Here is a 24,383-nt window from a genome sequence, read left to right as displayed (position 1 = left end):
GGGGAGGGGTTTGATGGAACGGACGGAACTGCTCCCCTGGCGGATTGTAGCAATGAGGACTCCATGACAGCGCATCCCTCCTCCCTCCCGGGTTTTGGCACCACTGTAATAGGTAAAGCATGGGCAAGGAGGAGGAAGGAACTAGCTGAACAGTCAATGTAAATTTTAATGGAATAAATAAACTTAAAACAAACATAAACACAGATACACATGCAACATGGCCGCATGCGTCTCTCTCGAACTGGCGCCTCCGGCTTCCCTTTATCTCGCTCTTCCACTGATCAGCTGATCAGTTGTGTCAGCTGTGTGTGAAAATACAAGTAGCACTCTCTCTGTCAACAAATTTGCAACAGGAAGACTGCAGAGCATCTCAACATCCTCCTTCAGAGTTCATTCTTTTAATGCAGCTAAGCAAGACTGGTCTCCACGAGAACACAAGTCTGCTCTTTGTGTTATTGGCATTGAGAAACACCTTATGTGACATTTACTATGTGAATAATGGCCGGGGCCACCAATAGGGCATTCAAGCCCACCCGCTCATGGTCTTAAAAGGGATCGTTCAACCAAAATTGGTCATTCTCTCATTATTTACTCACCCTTACTAACCCACGTTGTCTCAAAATGACCATGCGATTCAAGTGAATGGTGACCAAATTTTCAAGCTCCAAAAAAGACAAAAACGCAGTATAGAGGTAATCCATAATACTCCAGTGGTTTAATCCATGTCGTTTTAAGCGATCCAATCGGTTGTGGGTAAGAACAGATCAAAATGTAACTCCTTATTCTCTGTACATCTTGCCATTGCAGTCTCTAGGCACAATCATGATTGATCATGACATGATTGATGATGACTCAAGCTTGATTACACTTCCTAGTGCTTAAGGTATGCACAGAGCACTAGGAAGTGTAATCCTGATCGCCAAGTAGACTGCTGGTGTCAAGATTTATAGTTGTGTAACATATTTCATTAAAAATCCTTGTGTTCCACGGAAAAAAGTAATAAGAGTTTGAGATGACAAAGGGGTGGGTAAATGAATTATTTTTCTGGTGAACTGTTCCTTTTAAGAAAACAATGGTAAATTCTCACATTTAACATATACAGTTGTGCTCAAAAGTTTGCATACCCTGGCAGAAATTGTGAAATTTTGGCATTGATTTTGAAAATATGACTGATCATGCAAAAAAACTTTTATTTTATTTTGTCTTTTATTTAAAGATAGTGATCATATGAAGCCATTTATTATCACATAGTTGTTTGGCTCCTTTTTAAATCATAATTTTAACAGAAATCAAAACTTGAGCACAACTGTATATATAACATACTTACAAAAATCGAGACGGCTGAAAAATTATATAGATTCTGCTACTATTCTAAACTTCAATCCTGTCAAGGACTGTGTTTGTCTATCAAGGAAATTTACATTCATGAGAATCACAACATTTTTCCCCAAGAGCATTTTAATGCTTCAAAAAAATAATGCAGTTGCAGATAAAAAGTAAATATCAGTTTTTGCAAACTAGCACATGCCCAAGTTAAAGACCTGAGACAAGAGCGTATTCTTGAAGAACTGTCTTGAAAGAAATCACATTTTTCATAATTTATTATAAATAATGCAAATTAGATAAAAGACACTGCAATAAACATGCATTAAAAACTCCATGACCAAAACCACATAAATCACCAAGATTGAATAGTTAAAGTGCTGTAGCAGTCAACATATACAGTATATAGGTGTTAATTCTTCTGAAAACAGAATATGAAGTAACCAAACAGACAGAAGAAAAACCCATTTCACAAGTGACTGTAGGATGGTTGGCCACCTTCATGTACCCTACAGAAGTCCTGACCCATCACAGCCCTCTTCTTACATGGTTGACCAAGCCGTGTGGTACCACTGCACAGAGGACGACCTGAAAATGAGCTAGGAAAATCAAAGAGGAGAGGGGAAAGAGAAACACAAATAAGTGTTCAGTGATGTGTGTAGTGATTTAAACCAGTTTAAATATTACTTTTGCAATTACATTTGGTGTAGCTAGTGCAGGGTGGCTGCAGAGTTTATAAATCAAATTTATAAGACTTTTTAAGACCTTAAATTGTAGAGAACTGAATCCAAGACATGTTAAGACATTTTAAGGACCAACGGGTACCCTGCTAGTGGTGCAGATATTCAGCTTCAAGAAAGCACATACCTGTTGCTGGCGAGTGAATAGTTGGGACTCGAGCTTCGCGAGTGGTTCATTATCTCCAACACTCCTCCCAGGTTCCTCTGAGGAACATTCTCCAGCACTGCCTGCCAATGAGAGAATGATTTAGATCCATCGGTCAAGATATACTTTAAAACACTGACATTAAGACATCCTTGTGACCTGCCATATAGAATTCAGAATACATTTAACTTGTCTAAACTGAATAAATTCTAGCCATAAGCTTTCCATTTTTATATATATATATATATATATATGTAATTCAGATCTTCTCACTCCTCCAATGTTGTGGCGATTCTTCAGTCTGGGGGTTGAATGGTTCTGCGTGCCAAAAGTGTGATGACTGAACTTCGGTGGGATGTGAGGCTGAGACGGGGATGCGACCAGCATGCATGGATCACCTACAAAAAAACTCAATCTAATCAGACTTAAGACTTTGTAAATACATGAAATTTAGGTTAATGAAAGCATCATACCCATCATGAAGCTCTCCACCTCCAAATCACAGTCTGGGTCATTTCTATGGAAACAGTAATATAGTGAATGTTTGTCATTACATATTTTTGAAACGCCAGTGTTTGCTTTCAAAAAACACTAAAGCTTACATTTTAAATGTTCTACTGTAAGCCCAACACTTTGGTGGAAGAACCTTCTTTTGATGGATTTAGAAGTTATATATTTAATTAGGGTGACATTACCTTACGAGAAATAACTATGGTTTTACTAAAGTGACCATAGTATCTGTAGTAAAACAATAGCAACCACAAAATTAACCATGTTACAACAGTCATGGTAACTACTTTATAGAAAAACCATGTTAAATTTTCATACACTAAAAAAGGCTGCACGGGGCTCAAGTGAATCAGTGAAACATTTGTGAGAACTAGTTCATTTACATGAACTGTCTGAAAGAACCGATTCACTTAAATGAATATTTTTTCCTAGCACTACACGAGAGAACGGACGGTTTAAATAAGTGTTTTTGATTACTCCCTCGGCTCCATTGCAGCGTTAGCAATATAATGTGACAAATGTCACATTTTGTGGCGCTACAGCACTACTCATTGGAAAATGTAGCTCATTACTGGAAAAGCTTCACTGCTGTGAAAATAGCTTAACTACTGTCACACTACTGGAAAATGTTCCAGTTTTTGCTGTGCTTTTTGTTTTGGATTATTTTTTATATTTTTTGCTGGCTGATATGACATTGGCCTGTTATAGACACCTATCGGCGTGGATACACACAAAAGCCAAATATTTTGGAATATGTGTAGAATTGGAGTAATTGTAGAATATGTGCCCTGTGTGAACAACCCCCAAGTTATTGGCAGTTTCCGTTCTTGATAATGCTTCTGCAGAGCTAACGGTTTATTCAAACAAAACTTTTCCTGATTAATTCAGGTGTTAAAAGACTCACTGCACAGGAGTGGAGGATGATGCTGGGCAGCGCTCAGTCAAATGTCTCTCCCTTTCAGGGGTTTTCTCTTTATGTGGGCCTATAGGGAGAGAGGGGGGGCTGCAGGTCGGACCCTTCATTTTGGACAACTCCAACATCATCTGTAGCAAAAACCAGCGACCTGGAACACAAGTAGATTAAAGGCAGGAGAACAGTCACATAAACATGAGAAGGAAAAAAAAGCATGTAAAAAGCTCACACATAAGACCACCATCATTAATGTTTCTATAGAAGTTCTCAACCTTGGGGCCTCCACCCCTATGAACTAAATACCTCAGGTCTTTAGTAACCCAGGACCTCATTCCACCCCCTTAACTCCATTTATTAGAGTTATGCCCACACCTCTTTAGTAATCCTCAGCATTTCTCTTATGAAGTGTAACACTACATAAGTAATAGTGTCACTTGTACGCTTTCATAAATACTATGATTTTTATATCTATAGAAGTTAATAAGTATCCCATATGCATGTACAGTATGCATACTGTATTTATTAGTCATGCCATTTGTTCCTCAAGGTGGTGCTGCTGTTTCTGACTTGATTTATACTTGTTTGTGCATTTGTTTTTAAAAAGGAATATTCCTGGTTTAATACAAGTTAAGATCAATCGACAGCATTTGTGGCATAATATTTATTAGCAAAAATCTGTAATATTGACTCATCTCTCCTTTTCTTAAAAAAAAAAAAAAAAAAGAAGCAAAAATCGAGGTTACAGTGAGTCACTTACAATGGAAGTGAATGGGGCCACTTTTTGGAGGGTTTAAAGGCAGAAATGTGAAGCTTATAATTTTATAAAAAGCACACATGAATTCTACTGTTAAAACATGTTTTATTTGAGCTGTAAAGTTAATTAATTCGTAATTTTTACAGTCATTTTAGGGTTTTAGTGTTTGTTGACATTACATCGTCATGGTAATTACGTAAAATTGTCTATAACTTTACATGGAAAATGTCAAGCGATTTATTCACACTAAAATCATGTTTACACATATTGTTTTTGTCTTGTGTCTATACTTTAGAAACAGTGAGTAGTTTAACGTTCAAAAAAATTGCCCCCATTTGCTTCCATTGTAAGTGCCTCACTGTGACACAGAAATATATATTTTTTTTTTAATCCAATTAATTTACATTTGACATTGCTATTTGACAAAGCAACATGGAAGTAAACTATAGCAAGTGTAACATGAACAGTATGATTTGGCTATTGTCATTTGGGTGTACTAGTGAAACCTGTGAGTTGTAGGTCTATTTAGACTCAAAGTGCCTGAGAAAATACATGTGTAGCTTATGTGCAGGGCCTCTAAACCCAAAGGGCCCTGAGCTCTAAATAAATTATTATTTATTATGAGATGCTTTTTAAAAATCCACTTAAATATCAGCCGTATGTGAAATACCATTTGTTCTGCCGAATGCATGCTGGACTACAGCAGCGCGAGCACAGGCTCTCGAGTATACGCTGAAGGAATCTGCATCTCACAGGCGCAGCGTGTTTATTTGAAGAACTACAGAGAACAGCGTCAGTTTTACAAAATGCCTCCAAACACAAAGATAAGGTGCAGTTTAATCTGGCTGTGTACAAAGCTGATAGATTAAATTCATATTAGCGACAGAATTCGTACAACAGTATGGATGAATTTAAAATGTTTAAGTCCTGCATGCATTTAATGTTTCATTATAAAGCGAAGGATGCCTTAATATAGGGTGACCATTCGTCCTCTTTTTCCTGGACATGTACTCTTTTCGGACCTTAAAAAAGCGTCTGGCCGGGATTTCTAAATTTGCGAAAATGTCCAGGATTCGGCTTTAGTTGCATTATGATGTGCATCTGGTCTAATACTATATTGTGTGTGTGCGTGCATATTTGCATGGCTTTAACCCCTCTTTGCAAGTCCCGCCTTCTCGCATATTAATTGGTCGATTATAAGACACTTGCAGCATCTATTGGCCAAATTCCTGCCTGTCAATCTCTCCACGAACGCGCGAAGCGCTGTTGTGTTCTGCATTAAACGGTTGCTTGACAGTAGCAGCAAATGACAGCTGAGTGGAAACAATGCCCAAACGAAAGTGCAAATTTACAGAAGATTTGCACAAAAAATTCCCATGCTTTCGTCCAGGTCGAGATCCGTGAGAAGCAGAATATATGACATGTAAAGCTGGCACTTATGTGTCAGCTGATAATAAAGGTGCAAGTGATTTAGAAGCACACATTAGCTCTGCGAAGCATAAAGGGTCAGCAAAAGGTGAAAGGTCATCAGGTAAATTAACGGACTACTTTTTGCGACCAGGTAAAATTATCACATTGCTTCATTTTCCATGGCCATTCAAAATAATAGTAATAGTAAATGAAGGTACACTCATGGCATCAAATATTTTATTTTAGTACATGGACATTCAAAAGAATGTTGGAAATTTTTATTTATTTATGTTATGCTAGGAGTGTCTTTTTCACTGTATTAAAGTTTGCATTCATAGTAACACTGTTTTGAACCCTATTGTTCCACCCCACCCTGGAATCATATGTAACAGTCACATTAAGTCCTCTTCACAACCTGAACTTCATCAGAATGTCAATGTGTGACAGCAGCGCTGAAAAAGTTTGATGCAGCACAACAAATGATGAAACAGAACACAGGTGTCTCGAGATGCGTTAATAAATATTAAAGTTCTCTTAAACTTAATGCAGTGTCTAAAAAAAAAAAATGTGACATGCCTGAGTTGTGACGTGGTGCAACAATTAAAGAAGTCCATCCGGTGCGTGTTTACATTGAAAAACAATTGAAAAACAGCGCAGACGCAGGTGTGAACAGCCCGTAACTCGTCCTATAGCTAAAACTGACCCGAACCTGGCCCAAAACCTGATGGTTTGTCGGGGACCGTCAGACTCAGATCGGGTTGAAGACCTCTAAACACATGCAGAATAACCGAATAGTGATTTTGGTATTTGAATAGGCTAGTGTTACTGATAGGGATGTGCACGCATGATTTTGGATCGGTTCATAATCAAAAAGTACATATAATTGGCCGCAAGACATTTCTACAAACTTTTCTTCCGTCTATATGAAAAATCCAACCAAATCTGCCAAGCGTCCTGTAGCACGTAAAGGTGAATGTAGTCACGTCATGTGGGACCTCCACGGTGTACCGGCCCATGGGCCTCTCAGTTCTAAATCCGTCCTTACTTATGCATTATGTGTAACTCAATATTTATTTGACAGCCAGCTGCATCTCATGAAATTTCAGCATGGAAGGAATGAATCCCATTCTATCATTTGTTACAAATATGAAAAATGTCACAATATAACACAATATATTCTACTCTATTATTTTCTAAAAAATAACAATAGTCTTGAAAATGCTTTGAAAATTTGAGACTATCTGGGCATTATGTAGATCACATTTGTGATAGATATACAGTTGAAGTCAGAAGTTTACATACACCACAGCCAAATATATTTAAACTCAGTTTTCCAGTTCTGAAATTGCTCCCAAGAATGAATCGGACTTGTGGAGGTCCACAATTTTTTCACAAGGTCTTGGCTGATTTCTTTTGATTTTCCATGATGTCAAGCAAAGAGGCACCGAGTTTGAAGGTAGGCCTCAAAATACATCCACTGAACATTTCCAATTCAGTACAACTCCTTTCAGAAGCTAATTGTCTAAAGGCTTGACATCATTGACATCAAAGACTTCTGACCCACTGGAATTGTGATATAGTCAATTAAAAGTAAAACAACCTGTCTGTAAACAATTGTTGAAAAATTACTTGTGTCATGCACAAAGTAAATGTCCTAACCGACTTGCCAAAACTATAGTTTGCTAATATTAAATCTGAGGAGTGGTAAAAAAAATGAGTTTTAATGAATTCAACCTAAGTGTATGTAAACTTCTGACTTCAACTGTACAGTAAGTGTCGGATCACTAAAGACCCGAGGCATGTAATAATGTTTGATGAAACACCCATGTATTTAAGGGTTAAATCCTTAAAAGATTGAGATCCACTCTGTTAATACATTCACAGATGCATTATTGTTCTCAGCTCATATACACTACCTAGTGAAAGTGTGAACAACAGTAGAGTGAGTGAGACCAGGTCAAGAGCCGACTGCTGGTTGATCTCTGCGACTGCATTGATTGGCACGGCGAGGAGCAGAGAGACACGAGAGAATGTGGTGCACTGCAGGAACGACAGCAGCACCGCAGACAGCAGGAAGTAACCAGAATGAATCACACACGTCCACAGAGCATGCAGGCTCAGGCCTAGAGAGAATTAGACAATATTAACAGCAAATTATCACTTCTGAACACTGCCAAAAACTCCTAAGAGAATCCCCTGATTTAAATCCCTTAACACAATAGAACTTCCATGCAGGAAGTATTTATTTGCAGCAAACTTGGTTAATTTGTGGTAAATTTGCTTCAGTGGTGAACCTGCAGAAAAACTTTGGTAACAACAGACAGTTTGCCACTACTGGAAAATAGTTATTTGCTTTTAACTTTAACTTTTGGCAAAATATCTGCCTTTACTAGTAAAACAGATCTTTCCATTAAGAGATACAATAATACAGGGCTCAACAGTTAGGATTTATTTCTTCTAGACAGCAATTTAGATCTTTATTCGCCCTGCCAACATTTTCACTAGCCGCACAAAATAAAAATAAATGTAAACAAATATTTTACATTAAACTAAGTTTTCTTGACAAAAAATTCCTAGGTTTTAAATTAGCAATTTTATACAGCTAATTAGCTAATATATACAGCTATAATTAAATGCAACTTAACACTACTGCTAGAACATGATGGCAAAAATGCAAAGCATTATGGAATGACAAGTCATAAGAGCAAAACAGTCAGGTTTCGCTATAATAATAATAAAGAAAAATCCATATATTTTTTCCAAAGGGGAATTTATTTTAAACTACAGCTTATTACAATTTAAAGACAGCTCTACTGTGAGCTCAGAGGTTGTTAATACCTAATATTTTGCACAAAAAAAATAAAAAAAATATATGGTTTCTATACTTATAATCAACAACTTTAAATCAATAGTTTCATGTTGTTCCATCGTTTTTAATTTGATTACGTCAGTCACAATGCTTCATGGGATTGTAGTTCATTCCCTCATGAAAGATGTTAAGTACACAGTCTTGTTCCTTTGATTTGAAGCAATAAAGTATTTGAAAATCAGACAAAAAGACAAAGTTTGTAATGATGCGGTTCACCTTGGAGCTGTTTAACTCTTTTCTGAAGGATTTTAATGATCCCCCCCCCCCCCCCATGGTGGGCGGGCACCGTTTCTCTCAATTTCTAAAATCTTATGTAAGCCAGCAACACAACATTACTGTTGTGACAGTCATCAGTAGAATTCATTAAATCCCTAGGATTTGTAACAACAATGTTCATTACATCAAAGAAAAGCAATGTTGCCATCCGCAAGACATAAATACGTGTGCACGTGATCAACAAACATGAGATAGATTGCCCATCTCAAACTGCTTCCGTGCTAGTGGGCCATCCGTAAATTGAGCGCTGTAACATCTCATATTGTACACAACAAAAGTACCTGCCCATCCGAGATAGCCTTGGATCACACGCAGTCTGTCCTCTAGTCGATTCTGCATGTTGTCCAGATACATTAGCATGTACCCAAGTGTCCCATTCATACGCTCCAGTTTACTCATGAGCTCAGAGTAGAACTGAGCAGTAGTGTTTTGCTGCTGCAGGAACCCATTCAGATTCAGCTCTGAAACAACAACATGAGGTATTATTCATGTGCATTAGCACGCACCAATAATAAGAGATTGCAAGTGGGCCCATTTGTTTTCAGACAAGTTGCTTCATTACGGAGAAGAAATCACCCATTTTATCGTAGATGTCCTGAGCACTTCCTCGGACCACAGCAAGGTCAGCGAGAATAGCCTGATGTCCGTCCTGAACTTCTGCAGCCTGATCCTTCATCTGGCCACTAACATTCTCTGGAGACGTAAAAAAACATGAAACCAAAAGGGTGAAAAAACATTAATATCAACAGGTGCTAAAATTTCACTTCCATGTAAAAGTTAAATAAACAACATTTCTAACCCAGTAACTTCATGAATACATTTCAGGCCCCTCTGAAATCAACAAAGTTGAATCTGATTTCTCAAAATCTAAAAGAGCAAAATGAGAATCCACAGATCACTCCTTCAGGATTCCCACCAATGAATTGCCCTGTTATTTCCAGGTTTTTCATACCCGTTGAACTCTGTTCCTTGTTTAAAGGGATAGTTCACCCAAAAATGAAAATTCTCTTATTTACTCACCCTCATGCCATCCTAGATGTGTATGACTTTCTTCTGCAAAACACAAATTATGATTTTTAGAAGAACATTTCAGCTCTGTAGGTCCATATAATGCAAATGAATGGGTGCCAAAATTTTGAAGCTCCAAAAAACACAAAGGCAGCACAAAAGTAATCCATACGACTCCAGTGTTTTAATACATGTCTTCAGAAGTGATATGATAGGTGTGGGTGAGAAACAGATCGATATTTAAGTATTTTTGCTAAAATTCTCAGTTTTCTTTGTGTGTTTTTTGAGCATCAAAATTTTGAGTCACCATTCACTTGCATTATATGGACCTACAGAGCTGAAATATTCTTCTAAAAATCATAATGTGTGTTTAGCAGGAGAAAGTCATCCACATCTGGGATGGCATGAGTGTGAGTAAATGAGAGAATTTTTTTATTTCTGGGTGAACTATCCCTTTAAGCTACAGTGACTGACCCATTCTCTGTGTGATGCCCTGAATTAACTGTGCCACCAGCTGCTGCCCGGTGCTAATGAGAGCTTTCTCCTGCGCCAGTCTCTGCAGATTCTCACTGATCGAAGCATCCAGCTGATCTTGTCCTTCCTTCAGCGCCACCTGCTGGATTTGCAGAGCACTGTGACCCTCCAGCAGCTTATCCAGTGAGGCAGCGGTCATCTCCCGCAATTCTTTCTGACCTTCCTGCAGTTCACACAAAGAACCACAGAACATTAAAGCTGATATGTTTCATTTTTAGACGTTAAACTGATCTCTTCTATCCCAGCTTAATAAGCAGAGTCAACTAAAAGTAAGCCATTCAAAGAATTATTTCCCTGAAAGGTGTAAACACTGGCTCTTTAAAATCATTGCTTTGTTTGAGCATCCTGACCAATGGCGGGAATTTGGGACAATATTATCTGTACGTCCAATCAATAGAACAACAGAAAAGAAAAAAAGCACATTAAATCATTTTAAATGACTTTTGAAAGATTTTGTTTTTAAACTCTTCTCAGTGCATCTATCTTGACAAAAAAAAAAAAGAAAAAAATAGGAGGAGGAAGAAGAAATCTAGGTGGCATGACAAAAGTCAGGCACCCATATTGAATAAAACACCTTTAGATCTTTCATGGCATCCAGTTGACTAGTTGCAGTGGAGATCAGGGCGTTTACGGTTAATTCTGTGCGTTTGCGGAAGTGCTGCTGGCGTGTGACGTAACACACAGAGCGTGCTCGATTACTGACAATGTGATATGCATTCCACATGTCGGAGTCCATGTCCACTGTGCACTCTTGAATAGTCTGCAGGGAGAGAACATTTATTAGCAATCCATGTCTTCACAGAAGTTAAATAATTTGAACATTTTAGTCATTGCTCATACCATTTCTTCAGTGCAAGGGTAAGTCCTACGACCCTCTACCTCCGATTGGCAGTTAAACAAAGCCACGCCCAGTTTGGCTAACTGCTCCTCTGATAGGTCACCACAAGTCGCTTTCAGCTGAGCAACAACCTATTAAAAAGGAGCATTTAAATTAGATGTCCAAATCTCACCATGCGTCAAATATAAAAACTGTAAATACATTAAATAAAACAGTTACGTGCCAGATGGCCGGTAAATGTTATTGCAGTTTAATACATGGTTAAAAACGGATTGTAAGAATTACGGGCTGACCCTTGCTGATGTAAGTGATGTGTACAACTGAAATCAAACCATCTACTTAAAAGTTGCATTCTGTAATTTTTTTTTGTTCATGACATCTGGACTTACACTGACACCTAGGGGTGTGGATGAAGCATTGTTCAAACGCATTAATTTTCAGTTACTGATGCCACTGTAGAAATTCACCATTCATAGTCAGCCATGATTAATTTAATCCAGGAGTTAAACTGTCAAACACCAGGCCGGTTACCGAGACAAAGTGCTTAATAGTTGGTTGGTCAAGTGATCCTAACATGGCCGCCCCCATGAGGGGACCCTCTCCATGTAGAATAAAACAGCTTTTATAAGGTTACTGATATGACTGGAGTCTTCATCTCATGTGAGTGCTTATGATTTTAAATATATACATGTTTCAAAAATATTATTTATTTCTTTAGATGTCAAATTGTTTTTGTTGAGAAAAAAAATAGTACATGTCTGCACCTTTAAGAAAACATCTATTGAGACTTGTGACTTCTAACAACTTTTAACTCTACATTAAATTTATCATCAGAAATGCATCATAACTGCTGCAGTTTGCCGTTGCTCTTACCCGGAAATGGCAGCTGTCCAGAGGACTGAGTTCCATCTGTTTCCCTTCAGCCAGAAACTTTTCATCAGCAACATTCATTTCAAAGGGTGGGGCATCTCCTTGTGTCAGAACAGGGGCAACAGGTTGTTGTGGAGGGGCAGGTGGAGCTGGTTCATGCTTCTTCAGCCAGTCAAAGAAAGCATCCACCGGACCGTACTGCATACTCAACACCCACAACAGCAGCAACCACAGACCCATACTCAACAATTACTCTGAGAACAGAGCGAAGGAAACAGAAGATGAAATATCTTAAAACAGCTTTAACCCAAAAAGACGTAATAAAATTTTGATATTGCGATATCACAAGGAGGTATCACAACAACCCAACTTAGTAACCATTAATTCCTCCAAAACCATAAATAACAGAAGAGTCTTACTCTGTAACAATCCCATTTTATGATTTTATAGCAGTTACAATTAAAGGGATAGTTCACCCCAAAATGAAAACCCTCTCATCATTTACTCATGTCATCCCAGATGTGTTTGACTTACTTTCTTCTGCAGTACACAAATGAAGATTATTTCAGCTCTGTAGGTCCCATGTACATCCAACAGGACAAGTAGCCCGATTAAAATCGCAATAATGGATGTTAGCTCAATAGTGCAGGATTGTGGGGATTGAGCACAATTTTAATCATTCCTGCATGATTTACTTTCAGATCGCGGGGAATTCCCTCTATCGCATCTCCCTCTCGCCTTCACTCGTGGTGCAGCCTTCAGCAACTTGCGAGTGTGCACAGTGGGGAAGCGCATATTTACTGAACTTTAGATTTTACATAGACCGATCAGCCATAACATTAAAACCACCTGCCTAATATTGTGTAGGTCACCCTCGTGCCACCAAAACAGCGCCAACACGCATATGATATTCTTCTCACCACAATTGTACACAGCGGTTATCGGAGTTACGGTAGACTTTGTCAGTTCAAACCAGTCTGGTCATTCTCTGTTGACCTCTCTCATCAACAAGGCATTTCCATCCACAGACCTGCCGCTCACTGGATGTTTTTTTGTTTTTGGCACCATTCAGAGTAAATTCTAGGACTGTTGTGTGTGAAAATCCCAGGAGATCAGCAGTTACAGAAATACTCAGACCAGCCCATCTGGCATCAACAATCATGCCACGATCAAAATTACTGAGATCACATTTTTTCCCCATTATGATGGTTGATGTGAACATTAACTGAAGCTCCTGACCCGTATCTGCCTGATTTTATGCACTGCTACCACACGACTGGTAGATTAGATAATTGCATGGATGATTGTTGGTGCTAGACAAGCTGGTTTGAGTATTTCTGTAAAAAGTTGTAAATGTGTTGAACTAATGTTAACTATGAACTAAAAATGAACACACACACACACACACACACACACACACACACATATATATAAAACATTTTAGTAACTAACATTAAGATAAATGCTGTAAAATATTGTTCTTTGTTAGTTCATGGTAGCTAATGCATAATCTAATGTTAATGAATGGAATCTTATTTTAAAGTATTCCCAAAAATTCTAGTTTTCTAGAGAATTCTAGATAATGTTAGTATTGGTCTCAATTCACTTTTATTTTATGGGGGGGGGGGGAAATGCAGTGACAGTGAATAATGACCATTACATTCTGCCAAAAATCTAATTTTGTGTTCCTCAGAAGAGAAATTCATACAGGCTTGAGAGTGAGTAGAGATTTACTGTCTTTCTGCACTTCTTAATCCCTATTAAGTGTAAATAATGACGATAGAGGCTTTTCTATTTTTTACTTTCTTATGTCCTTTCTTTTGTTTTTGTCTCCGGACAAGTAACTTTTTTTACTCAGACAAGTGAATGACAAATTTACTTGTCGAAGGGCAAGCACATCACAATGCTTAATGTCGAGCCCTAAAGTGAATATTGACCAAAACTTTGAAGCTCCAAAAAGAACATAAAGGCATCATAAAAGTAATCCATATGACTCCAGTGGTTTAATCCATGTGCTCATAAGCAATATTATAGGTGCGGGTGAGAAAACACTCAAATATAACTCCTTTTTCACAATAGATCTTGACACCTGCAGTCTCCTTGGCGATCATGATTTTAAGCTCGATTACACCACTGCGCATGCATGAAGCACTAGGAAGCGTAATTGAGCTTGAAATCATCATTGTACCTAGAGACTGCAGATGTCAAGATTTCTAGTTAAATAAGGAGTAAAATGTTGGTCTTTTCTTACCCAAAACCAATTGGATCCCTTCAGAAGATATGGATTTAACCACTGGATTACTTTTATGATGCCTTAATGTTCTTTCTGGAGTTTTGGTCAATATTCAGTTGCATTGTGTGGTCCAACAGAGCTGAAATATTCTTCTTAAAATCTTCATTTGTGTTCTGCAGAAGTCAGTCAGTCATACACACCTGGTTTATTATGAGGGTGAGTAAATGATGAGAGAATGAATGAGATGAAGTCTCCAGTCAAATCAGTAACCTTATAAAAGCTTTTGTATTTTACATGGAGAGGGTCCCCTCATGGGGGCTGCCATGTTAGAATCACATGACCAGCCGAATACTACTCAATCTCTGTAACCGCCCTGTTACTGGACACTTTCGTTCATGGATTTATTTAATCATAGCTAGCTGTGAATAGTTAACTTCTACATTGGAATTGACAACTAAAAACTATTGCATTTAAATGATACTGCATCTACATTCCTAGGTGTCAGTGTCAAGCCCAAGATGACATATATATATATATATATATATATACACATATATATATATACACACACACATAAATGTAGAGCCGAGGAGGGCGGGGCCGGGCTGGAATGACGCACGGCCGGTCCCCAATCAGCCTGATGGGGCGCGCGAGGGATAAAGGCGGCTGGGGACGACAGTTCGAGAGACAGAGAGAATTACAGGCAGCTGTACTGTTCGTTTATGGTTGTGTGTTTTTGTTTAAGTTGTTTATTAAATTATTATTTAAGTCGTCAAGCCAGTTCTCGCCTCCTCCTTTCCACTGAGAAGCCTTACACTGGTGCCGAAACCCGGGAAGGAGGAGGGATCCCCGTCGCAGAGTCCTCGACACTGCCGTCCACCCAGGGGTGCGCCGCTGCCATCCGACGGGGGACGGAGTAGCCCGACCACCCGGACGCGGGGAACGGCCGCCGTCCGCGAGGCGAGTGGGGAAGGGAATCTCCGACCGCCTGGAGCGAGGGAGCCACTGCCGGGGGCGGAGGAGTGCCCTGCCGTCCCCCGGGAACACGGAGGGATCAAGAGAAGACCGCCGTCCGCGGGGGGAGGAGGGAAGTGACTCCCCGACCACCTGGAGTGGTAGGGCCGCTGCCAGGGGCGGAGGAGTGTCCCCACGGGATGCCGGGAATGCGGAGGGGCGTTCTGTCCGCTGGGGGTCAGAGGTCTGACTCCGGTCTGCCCGGGGGAGCAGCTGCCGTCCACCTGAGAGGGTGGAGGAGTGATCAGAGGACCACGCGACGGCGCATCAGAGAACCGATGAGTTTCTTTTTCTCTCTCTCCTCTCTCTCTCTCTCTCTCTCGCTCCGTGTTGGCCTTTCCCTCGCCTATTTTGTTTTGTTGTTTTTCCCCTCCCGTCTCCTCCCAGGTCGAGGAAGGGGGGGGGGATGTACGTCATGCCGGGGGCTCCCCAGCCTGAGGCAACGCCGGGAGGAGTGTAGAGGCGAGGAGGGTGGGGCCGGGCTGGAATGACACACGGCCGGTCCCCAATCAGCCTGATGGGGCGCGCGAGGGATAAAGGCGGCCGGGGACGACAGTTCGAGAGACAGAGAGAATTACAGGCAGCTGTACTGTGTGTTTATGGTTGTGTGTTTTTGTTTAAGTTGTTTATTAAATTATTTTTTAAGTTGTCAAGCCGGTTCTCACCTCCTCCTTTCCACTGAGAAGCCTTACAATAAACTCAGCAAAAAAAGAAATGTCCCTCTTTCAGGACACTTTTTTTTTTTTTTTTTTTTTTTTTTTTTTTAAAAGATCATTTTGTAAAAATCCAAATAACTTTACAGCTCTTTATTGTAAAGGGTTTAAACAATGTTTTCCATGCTTGTTCAATGAACCATAAACAATTAATGAACGTGCACCTGTGGAACGGTCATTAAGACACTAACAGCTTACAGACGGTAGGCAATTAAGGTCACAGTTATAAAAACTTAGGACACTAAAGAGACCTTTCTACTGACTCTGAAAAACACCAAAAGAAAGATGCCCAGGGTCCCTGCTCATCTGCGTGAACGTGCCTTAGGCATGCTGCATGGAGGCGTGAGGACTGCAGATGTGGCCAGTGCAATAAATTGCAATATCCGTACTGTGAGACGCCTAAGACAGCACTACAGAGAGACAGGAAGGACAGCTGATAATCCTCGCAGTGGCAGACCACATGTAACAACACCTGCACAGGATCGGTACATCCGAATATCACACCTGCGGGACAGGTACAGGATGGCAACAACAACTGCCCAAGTTACACGAGGAATGCACAATCCCTCCATCAGTGCTCAGACTGTCCACAATAGGCTGAGAGAGACTGGACTGAGGGCTTGTAGGCCTGTTGTAAGGCAGGTCCTTACCAGACATCACCGGCAACAACATCGCCTATGGGCACAAACCCACATTCGCTGGACCAGACAGGACTGTCAAAAAGTGCTCTTCACTGATGAAGGGGTGATGGTCGGACTCCCATTTATCATCTAAGGAATGAGCATTACAATGTGGCCTGTACTCTGGAGCGGGATCGATTTGGAGGTGGAGTGTCCGTCATGGTCTAGGGCGGTGTATCACAGCATCATTGGACTGAGTTTGTTGTCATTGCAGGCAATCTCAACGCTGTACGTTACAGGGAAGACATCCTCCTCCCTCATCCTGACATGACCCTCCGGCATGACAATGCCACCAGCCATATACTGCTCGTTCAGTGTGTGATTTCCTGCAAGACAGGAATGTCAGTGTTCTGCCATGGCCAGCGAAGAGCCCGGATCTCAATCCCATTGAGCACGTCTGGGACCTGTTGAATCGGAGGGTGAGGGCTAGGGCCATTCCCCCCAGAAATGTCTGGGAACTTGCAAGTGCCTTGGTAGAAGAGTGGGGTAACATCTCGCAGCAAGAACTGGCAAATCTGGTGCAGCCCATGAGGAGGAGATGCACTGCAGTACTTAATGCAGCTGGCGGCCACACCAGATACTGACTGTTACTTTGATTTTGACCCCCCCCCCCAATTGTTCAGGGACACATTATTCCATTTCTGTTAGTCACATGTCTGTGAAACTTGTTCAGTTTATGTCTTAGTTGTTGAATCTTTTTGTGTTCTTATAAATATTTACACATGTTAAGTTTGCTGAAAATAAAAGCAGTTGAAAGTGAGAGGATATTTCTTTTTTTGCTGAGTGTATATACTGTGCACCTTTAAAGCCATTTTTATTTTATTTTTTTTTGCCACAAAGCATTCCAGGAAAAAAATAAAATACCATGTGTATGGCTATGGATAAATGTCTGGTATATAGATACAGAAGTCACTGATACATATAAAATATAGATATACTAAATGGATCAATACCATAGCAGGTTATTTGGATTCGGTAATCATTGATGCATATCAAAGTACCATGGTAATACCATCTGATACCATCACTTTACCATGCTTTTTTTTTTTTTATAAGGGTTCCTTAAAGCAATAATATTACAAAAATATCCATTCATTGACAGTACACGTACGTAACCAAAGAAAATAGCATTTAAATGATAAGCTATATTACTTAAGTCGGGCTTTATTGCTCTTTGCAAATCTGCACATATGTTTAGTATACTGAACCAAAAAGAGAACAGATCTAGTGTGCCCGTCACAACAGACAGCATGCACACTATGGTTTACCATGGGAACTGAAACATGTCCGGGCGTGGATCCTCTCACAGCTGATCGGAATCACATTCAGTGAATACAAACTGTCAAAAGGCACCCATTGCACAATGCACACACTATATCACTAATGCATCATGCAACAGTTTTAAAACCTCAAATGTCAAATTTATTTGGACTTTTGATATCAAAAATTGTGTTTACAGATCTTTTACAGTTATAAAGTAAGATCCTACTCAACGTCTGAAACAGAACTTTTTCAGCACTTACCTTGATATGCACCTCAGAAACAGCTATTTACAAACTCCAGAGGAGATGAATTCAGTTGAGCGTCATCAATACACGCAACTAAACGCTCTTGTCTGTTTTCAACTGGTTAAATGGTCTCACAGCAGCCAACCAGCGGCGTGCAGCGGAAACATCGCGAGGTTAAAATAGGCGCGAGATTTGACGAGGCTTGAGTGTTTTGTTTTGGTTTGCTGGTGGGAAGTTCGCTCAAGGAAAAATATTGATATCTCTTCGCATACATTTTAAGAGAACTGAACGAGGAACACCGACCGGATTAACCTTTATGGACTTCTTGAAGATATGCTTTTGTTGTTTGGAGCGAGTCAATACAGTCGTACAGAACTGAATGAATACTGTTATTGATTATTAAATTGGTCGTTGTCTGTGATGGAATCGAAACCCGTTCCCGCGAAACTGATCAACGCCGCGCCTCCATATGGACATATTCTCACTAATGAGAAGTGGAGGGGCTCAACACTTGTGCAGTGTTTTAAAGGTTGAAAATCATATCATTACACTTTCTACTTATTTTTGTTAACCCTTACAAGAACTTTTTTTTTCTACTACTTGCATACGTACAGGCTATTTTTACTACTGTAAAATCATGGTACATTAAAGGTGCTGTAAGCGATTTTTTTAATGAAATTACACGCAATTACAAAATGTCCCTGAAAGATATCAATGACACCTCTCTGTGACAGCCCGAGTCTCTGAAAACAGTTTGACGGTTGTCAATAGAATTTCAAGAACACTGTTTTGTTACAGTTTCCTTTGAAGTTCTAGAACTGTTAAAATCGCTTGTAGCATCTTTAGTAGGGGATCTTGTTCAAACAATGTAAGCTTTAAGACCCTTTCTGATACTCTATTTATTTTATCGTTATTTTTGCTAGAAACTATGGTAACTATCGTAAATGTTTGTAAAATTTAGTTTTGTCTCTGAGCTCAATCAAATTATTCAAAAATACATAAATAAATTCACTCAAATTACTTGAATACACCTCTACTGTGGTGAGCATATTTTCAATTTCTATTTTTTTCTGAGGCTTAAAGGTGCCATATGTAATATATTTACTGTACTAAAGCATAAAATTATCATTATGTTATCAAGGATTTAGGAAACATGATAAGTTGAAATACTGGCTTCTCCGTAAACAATGCTACAGTCAGTATATTCTACTTTGAAATGTCCGTACCGGGCCGGAATTTCTGTTTGTGTTTTGGCCTGTGTGATCTCGTCCACTGCCCATTCCCAATAGTATTTCGACACCCCGGGTTGCCAGATCTGAAATAAGTTAGCGGGCAAACACAGCGCGCTGAAACCATGGAAGCCAGCAATACATCTAGCTAACATTGACAGAGTTAAAAATCCACATGGGCTGGTTTATAACTTGCAAACAATAAAAACATTGCAAACATATACATTAGCTGATCAACTTACAGAGTAAGGCTCGTCACTTGCCATTGTCAGTTTGCTCGTTCCTGTTGCGTGTCCTCAACCTGGCAACCCGCGTGAGCTTCGAGTCTGCGGGGGAGACAACTCTCTCCAATATTTTGAAATTGGACTGCAGTACCCATTTTAAACGCTTGATATCAATGTCACATATTGCTCCTTTAAAGGAATATTCCGGGTTCAATACAATTTATGCTTAATCAACAGCATTTGTGGCATAATGTTGATTTACCACAAAAATTCATTTCCACTCGTCCCTTCTCTTAAAAAAAAAAAAAAAAAACGTACAATGTAAGTCAATGGGGCCGGTTTTTGAACGTTAATATACTCACTTATATAAAAGTTATATCCAATTTTACAATGATGACATAATGCTGTAAACCCTAAAATGACTGTTAAAACAACTTGTATTGAACCCGGAATGTGGTGTGGTGTAACGGTCCAAAAAAAAAAAGAAAAAAAAAAGTAAAAGTCAAAAGCTGAAATTCTTGACAAAAGATTTATTGGCTTGAGTAGTGCAGAACATCCTTTTATTAATATTTGATAGTCTTGATATTTTTGGACTCAAAAATTCACAATATTTCCAAAAAATACTTTTTGCAATGAAAAATGTGTTTGTAAAAAAAAATTTTAATTAATGATTACATTTTTTATACTCATGTATTCAAGGTGCAAGGAAAGTATTTAATACTTTTAACTTCATGGTTACACCACGTGACATTTTTAAATGTCATTAAATCTGTTTTTATTCATACTTTTTTGTAGTAACGGTTTTTCAAAAATGTATGAAACCAAACTGGACACAAAGATAAAACTTTTTTAATCCCCCTTTTCTCCCAATTTGGAATGCCCAATTCCCACTACTTACTAGGTCCTCATAGTGGCGCGGTTACTCTCCTCAATCCGGGTGGCGGAGCACAAGTCTCAGCTGCCTCCGCTTTTGAGACAGTCAATCCGCGCATCTTATCACGTGGCTCGTTGTGCATGACACCGCGGAGGCTCCCAGCATGTGGAGGCTCATGCTACTCTCCACAATCCATGCACAACTTACCACACGCCCCACTGAGAGTGAGAACCACTAATCGTGACCATGAGGAGGTTACCCCATGTGACTGTACCCTCCCTAGCAACCGGGCCAATTTGGTTGCTTAGGAGACCTGGCTAGAGTCACTCAGCACACCCTGGATTCGAACACGCGGCTCCAGGGGTGGTAGTCAGTGTCAATACTCGCTGAGCTATCCAGACCCCTAATGATTACATTTCTAAGAACTTGACACAAGTGTTTTAAACTAGATTTTTATAAGATTTCTTATTTTTTTAACACCTCGGACAACTTTATTTCTCAATGGCCCATATATTGATTTGATTCCATGCATTCTTGCCTATTGTAACATCAGAATCAGAATGCGCTTTATTGCCAAGTATGCTTATACACACAAGGAATTTGTCATGGTGACAGAAGCTTCCAGTGAAAATGCAACCGTATATACATACATACAAACATATACATTTAAACATATATACATATAGTGACATAAAAATAAAAAAAATAATATATAACAGATAAAAAAAAAAAGAGAAATATACAACGGAGCAATAATGTTGAATATTTTATATACAGATATACAGTTATGTGCAGGTGATGTAATGTATTGAAGAAGAGGTAGGATATGTTAAAGAATATAAATGAGATATGGATATAAGTAGGAACAGAAAGAACATGACAACATTTGTCTTTATTGACATGTAATTCAATAATATATTAACACTTTCATAAAAATATGTGATGCAGCATGTCAAAAAGGCCTGTTTTTACTGTTTACTTTAACTTAATGCCGCATTTGTCTCATTTTTTTTGGCAGGGAGTGTGAAGACGATCTTTGAAGAGGAGCTGGGCATTGTGGACTTCTGTCTGAGCAATAAGACTTGTGTCCTCTATGTGTCAGAGAGTGATCAGGTGGCAGGAAACAGCTACAGGAGGAAGATCGTCCGGTTTAGAAATGTGAAGATTTTGTGTGATAGTTTTGAATTTCACTGCATTTGTTGCCGTATTACCTCTGAATTTGGCATATTTTCTAATCTCTGAACCTTTTATAAACAAACAATTTCAGGAATTCAGTAATATCAATATTTTGAAGAATATGTCAAATAAACCCTCACTCACAGGATGTAACTGTTATTATTAATGCAGGCTAACAGTGGTCTGCATGGTATTGTGATTGTGGAAAAGACTCATCTGAGTGAGCAGTACTTCAGCGGGCTGCAGAGGTTTGTGGTTTTGGAGTTGGGTCTGACTCTACTGCCCGTGTCCAACGCTGCTGAAGCCGCACAGCTCGTAGCACAGCTGGTGAGAGAATGTCACTGTATGATTGAAACCTTTTTAAAATGACATTCTCAATCAAAATCATTCTCTGAGTCGTGATTACACAAGAGTAATGGTGTAATAGTGGTGCAAGAATGAAATAGTGGCCACACTATCACCCCCTCTTTTCCCGTTTATTCAGAGGATTTGTCTTTTTCTAAATTTCACTTTATGTTGCATGCTCAAATGCATGCCACTAAATAGTTACAGACTAATCAGCTGACTGTGTTATGTATGTATGACATGATCATATCACATAATACATGCATTTTTCTGGTGGGACATTTTGGAAGGACATAACAGTAGATGGTATTATATCAATGCAGTTCAGTCCAGTGATTTGGATGTGTTTGTCCTGCACAGGTTCTTGGAGAGAACAAAGAGAATCCGTTCCGCAGGAGAAGTTTGTCCAGACTGCTGGAGCCGGTGGTGTTGAGTTTGGTTCAGCAGATTCCTGGGGTTGGAAAGGTGAAGGCCATGCTGCTGCTTCAGCAATTCCCCAGCATCCATCAGCTCTGCAGAGCTTCAGTCCAGGAACTAGAGGCTGTAGTGGGGCAGACAACAGCCCAGCACATCACAGCATTCTTCCACAACCAGTTCACATAGAACTCCACATCAAAGACTCCAGTTAAACGCACACCCTGGATTTATCATACTAGTTAAACATGCTCAATATAGTTTTGTGTGTTAAACTGCCCCAATATATAAAGTGATAAAGCACACACAGTAATATTGTAAAATAAGTTGACTTGCTTCTCTTTGAAGCATTTTGTTTGCCACAAATTTCATGATGAATGCATATTTTATGTTGTTACTATCAAATTCATGTTTTTGTCTTCTTTTGTTAATTTATCTTGACACTTAAGGCATTTAGCTGACTACTATTTCAATAAACCTTCTTCATGTATATGAAAGGATAAACACATTCTAAGCTTTTTTCATCGTCTTTGCGTCATTGCAGATTTTGAAGTGTAGCGAAGAACTTTCAACAATAGGTGGCGCCGAAAACTTGCACTGTGTTCGACCCCTAACCCCTTTTCCAAACTCAATGTGCAACAGTGGATTTGTAGAGAGTGTCTCTCTTTGGACTTTTCAAGGCAAGTCAGTTCACTCGACGGCCAACGCTGGAACGCTCCCGGGCAGCTTATTACTATAGATGCAATCAAGCGGCAAACAAGTGCAGCTCCTATCTACTTGAATGGGGAAAGACTGAAATGTCCAAAACGGTTGTTCGAGATTACGATCGATCAAAGAACATATTTCAAATCAGCTGTAAAATATGACAACACTGGTATCATGAATAGTGCTTCTTTAGCTTAGTTCACAGTGGACCCCTACAATATTTTGTAGGCAGGTCTAGCTAATGCGCATGCGCGTTCTTAGGTTTACTGACTAGCGGTGTCTGTTATCTAAAAGCTGATTGGCTCTTATACCTGGAAGGCATTACGTTTCTACATCCGCCATATTGACCATTCCAATTACTCCCATTCTTTTTCATTTACAAATTCTCCGTCTCAGATTAATTAGTCTCTGGTACAGCTTAGAAAAAAGTTCACAATATATAGCATGCGAGCTTAAGCACACATATTTGAAAATCACACATCTTATTTTATTTATGTATATATTTTTTTGCTTTTCAGTAAGGTGTTGGCTTTGGTTTTGTCAGTATGTGCTCATAAAAAATAAAGACATTTTGAGTGTATGTGGTGAATCGCACACAAACTGTCATGAACATCCCTGGCTCTTAATTCACCCCAAAATAATAATAATAAAAAAATAATAATTATATTGAAATGAAGCAAGAATGATTTTTAGAACCATAAATATTAATGCATGGTGAAATTTTTTATGTGAATTAGCATACAGAAACTCTTATTATATAGGTTTTGGTTGGATTTATTTTAATTTTACAGTCCCAATTCCAAAAAGTTGGGACCGTGTGGAAAATGCTAATAAAAACATAAAGGAGTGATTTGTAAATTGTGTTCACCCTTTGCTACATTGAAAGCATTACAACAACACATTATATGATGTTTTACCTGTGTCAGTGCCAATGGCATGGGTAACTTTCTCATCTGTGAGGGCACCACTAATGCAGAAAGATATATACAAATTTTGGAGCAAAATATACTGCCATCCATATGCCGTCTTTTCCAGTTACATCCCTGCTTTTTCCAGCAGGACCACCCCAAACCACATA

At 39.3% G+C, this 24,383-nt stretch overlaps 2 protein-coding genes across 3 annotated transcripts; one reads left to right on the top strand and one right to left on the bottom strand.

The window, feature by feature from the left end:
• Positions 1 to 1,385: 1,385 nt before the first annotated feature.
• Positions 1,386 to 18,466, bottom strand: LOC127437457 (protein brambleberry-like). The gene is made up of 13 exons (XM_051692390.1): positions 18,354 to 18,466; positions 12,194 to 12,444; positions 11,323 to 11,451; positions 11,057 to 11,242; positions 10,423 to 10,645; positions 9,517 to 9,633; positions 9,222 to 9,401; positions 7,712 to 7,918; positions 3,623 to 3,782; positions 2,682 to 2,725; positions 2,482 to 2,606; positions 2,191 to 2,291; positions 1,386 to 1,922 (listed from the first exon to the last, which is right to left on the bottom strand). Exons 2-13 carry the CDS (start codon positions 12,428 to 12,430, stop codon positions 1,793 to 1,795), a joined length of 1,839 nt encoding a protein of 612 aa, XP_051548350.1. The 5' UTR covers positions 12,431 to 12,444; positions 18,354 to 18,466; the 3' UTR covers positions 1,386 to 1,792.
• Positions 7,728 to 23,931, top strand: LOC127437474 (Fanconi anemia core complex-associated protein 24-like). Of its 2 annotated transcripts, none has more exons than XM_051692418.1 (4): positions 7,728 to 7,871; positions 21,684 to 21,823; positions 22,013 to 22,168; positions 22,547 to 23,931. In XM_051692418.1, exons 1-4 carry the CDS (start codon positions 7,826 to 7,828, stop codon positions 22,787 to 22,789), a joined length of 585 nt encoding a protein of 194 aa, XP_051548378.1. In that variant the 5' UTR covers positions 7,728 to 7,825; the 3' UTR covers positions 22,790 to 23,931. The 2 variants fall into 2 exon arrangements, with proteins under 2 accessions (XP_051548378.1, XP_051548377.1); XM_051692417.1 differs by lacking the exon at positions 7,728 to 7,871 and adding an exon at positions 18,526 to 18,867.
• The last annotated feature ends 452 nt before the right edge of the window (positions 23,932 to 24,383 follow it).

This window comes from Myxocyprinus asiaticus, chromosome 48, assembly GCF_019703515.2.
Source record: "Myxocyprinus asiaticus isolate MX2 ecotype Aquarium Trade chromosome 48, UBuf_Myxa_2, whole genome shotgun sequence".
In the NCBI taxonomy this organism is placed as follows: domain Eukaryota; kingdom Metazoa; phylum Chordata; class Actinopteri; order Cypriniformes; family Catostomidae; genus Myxocyprinus; species Myxocyprinus asiaticus.
This window is presented reverse-complemented; position numbering and strand designations above follow the sequence as displayed.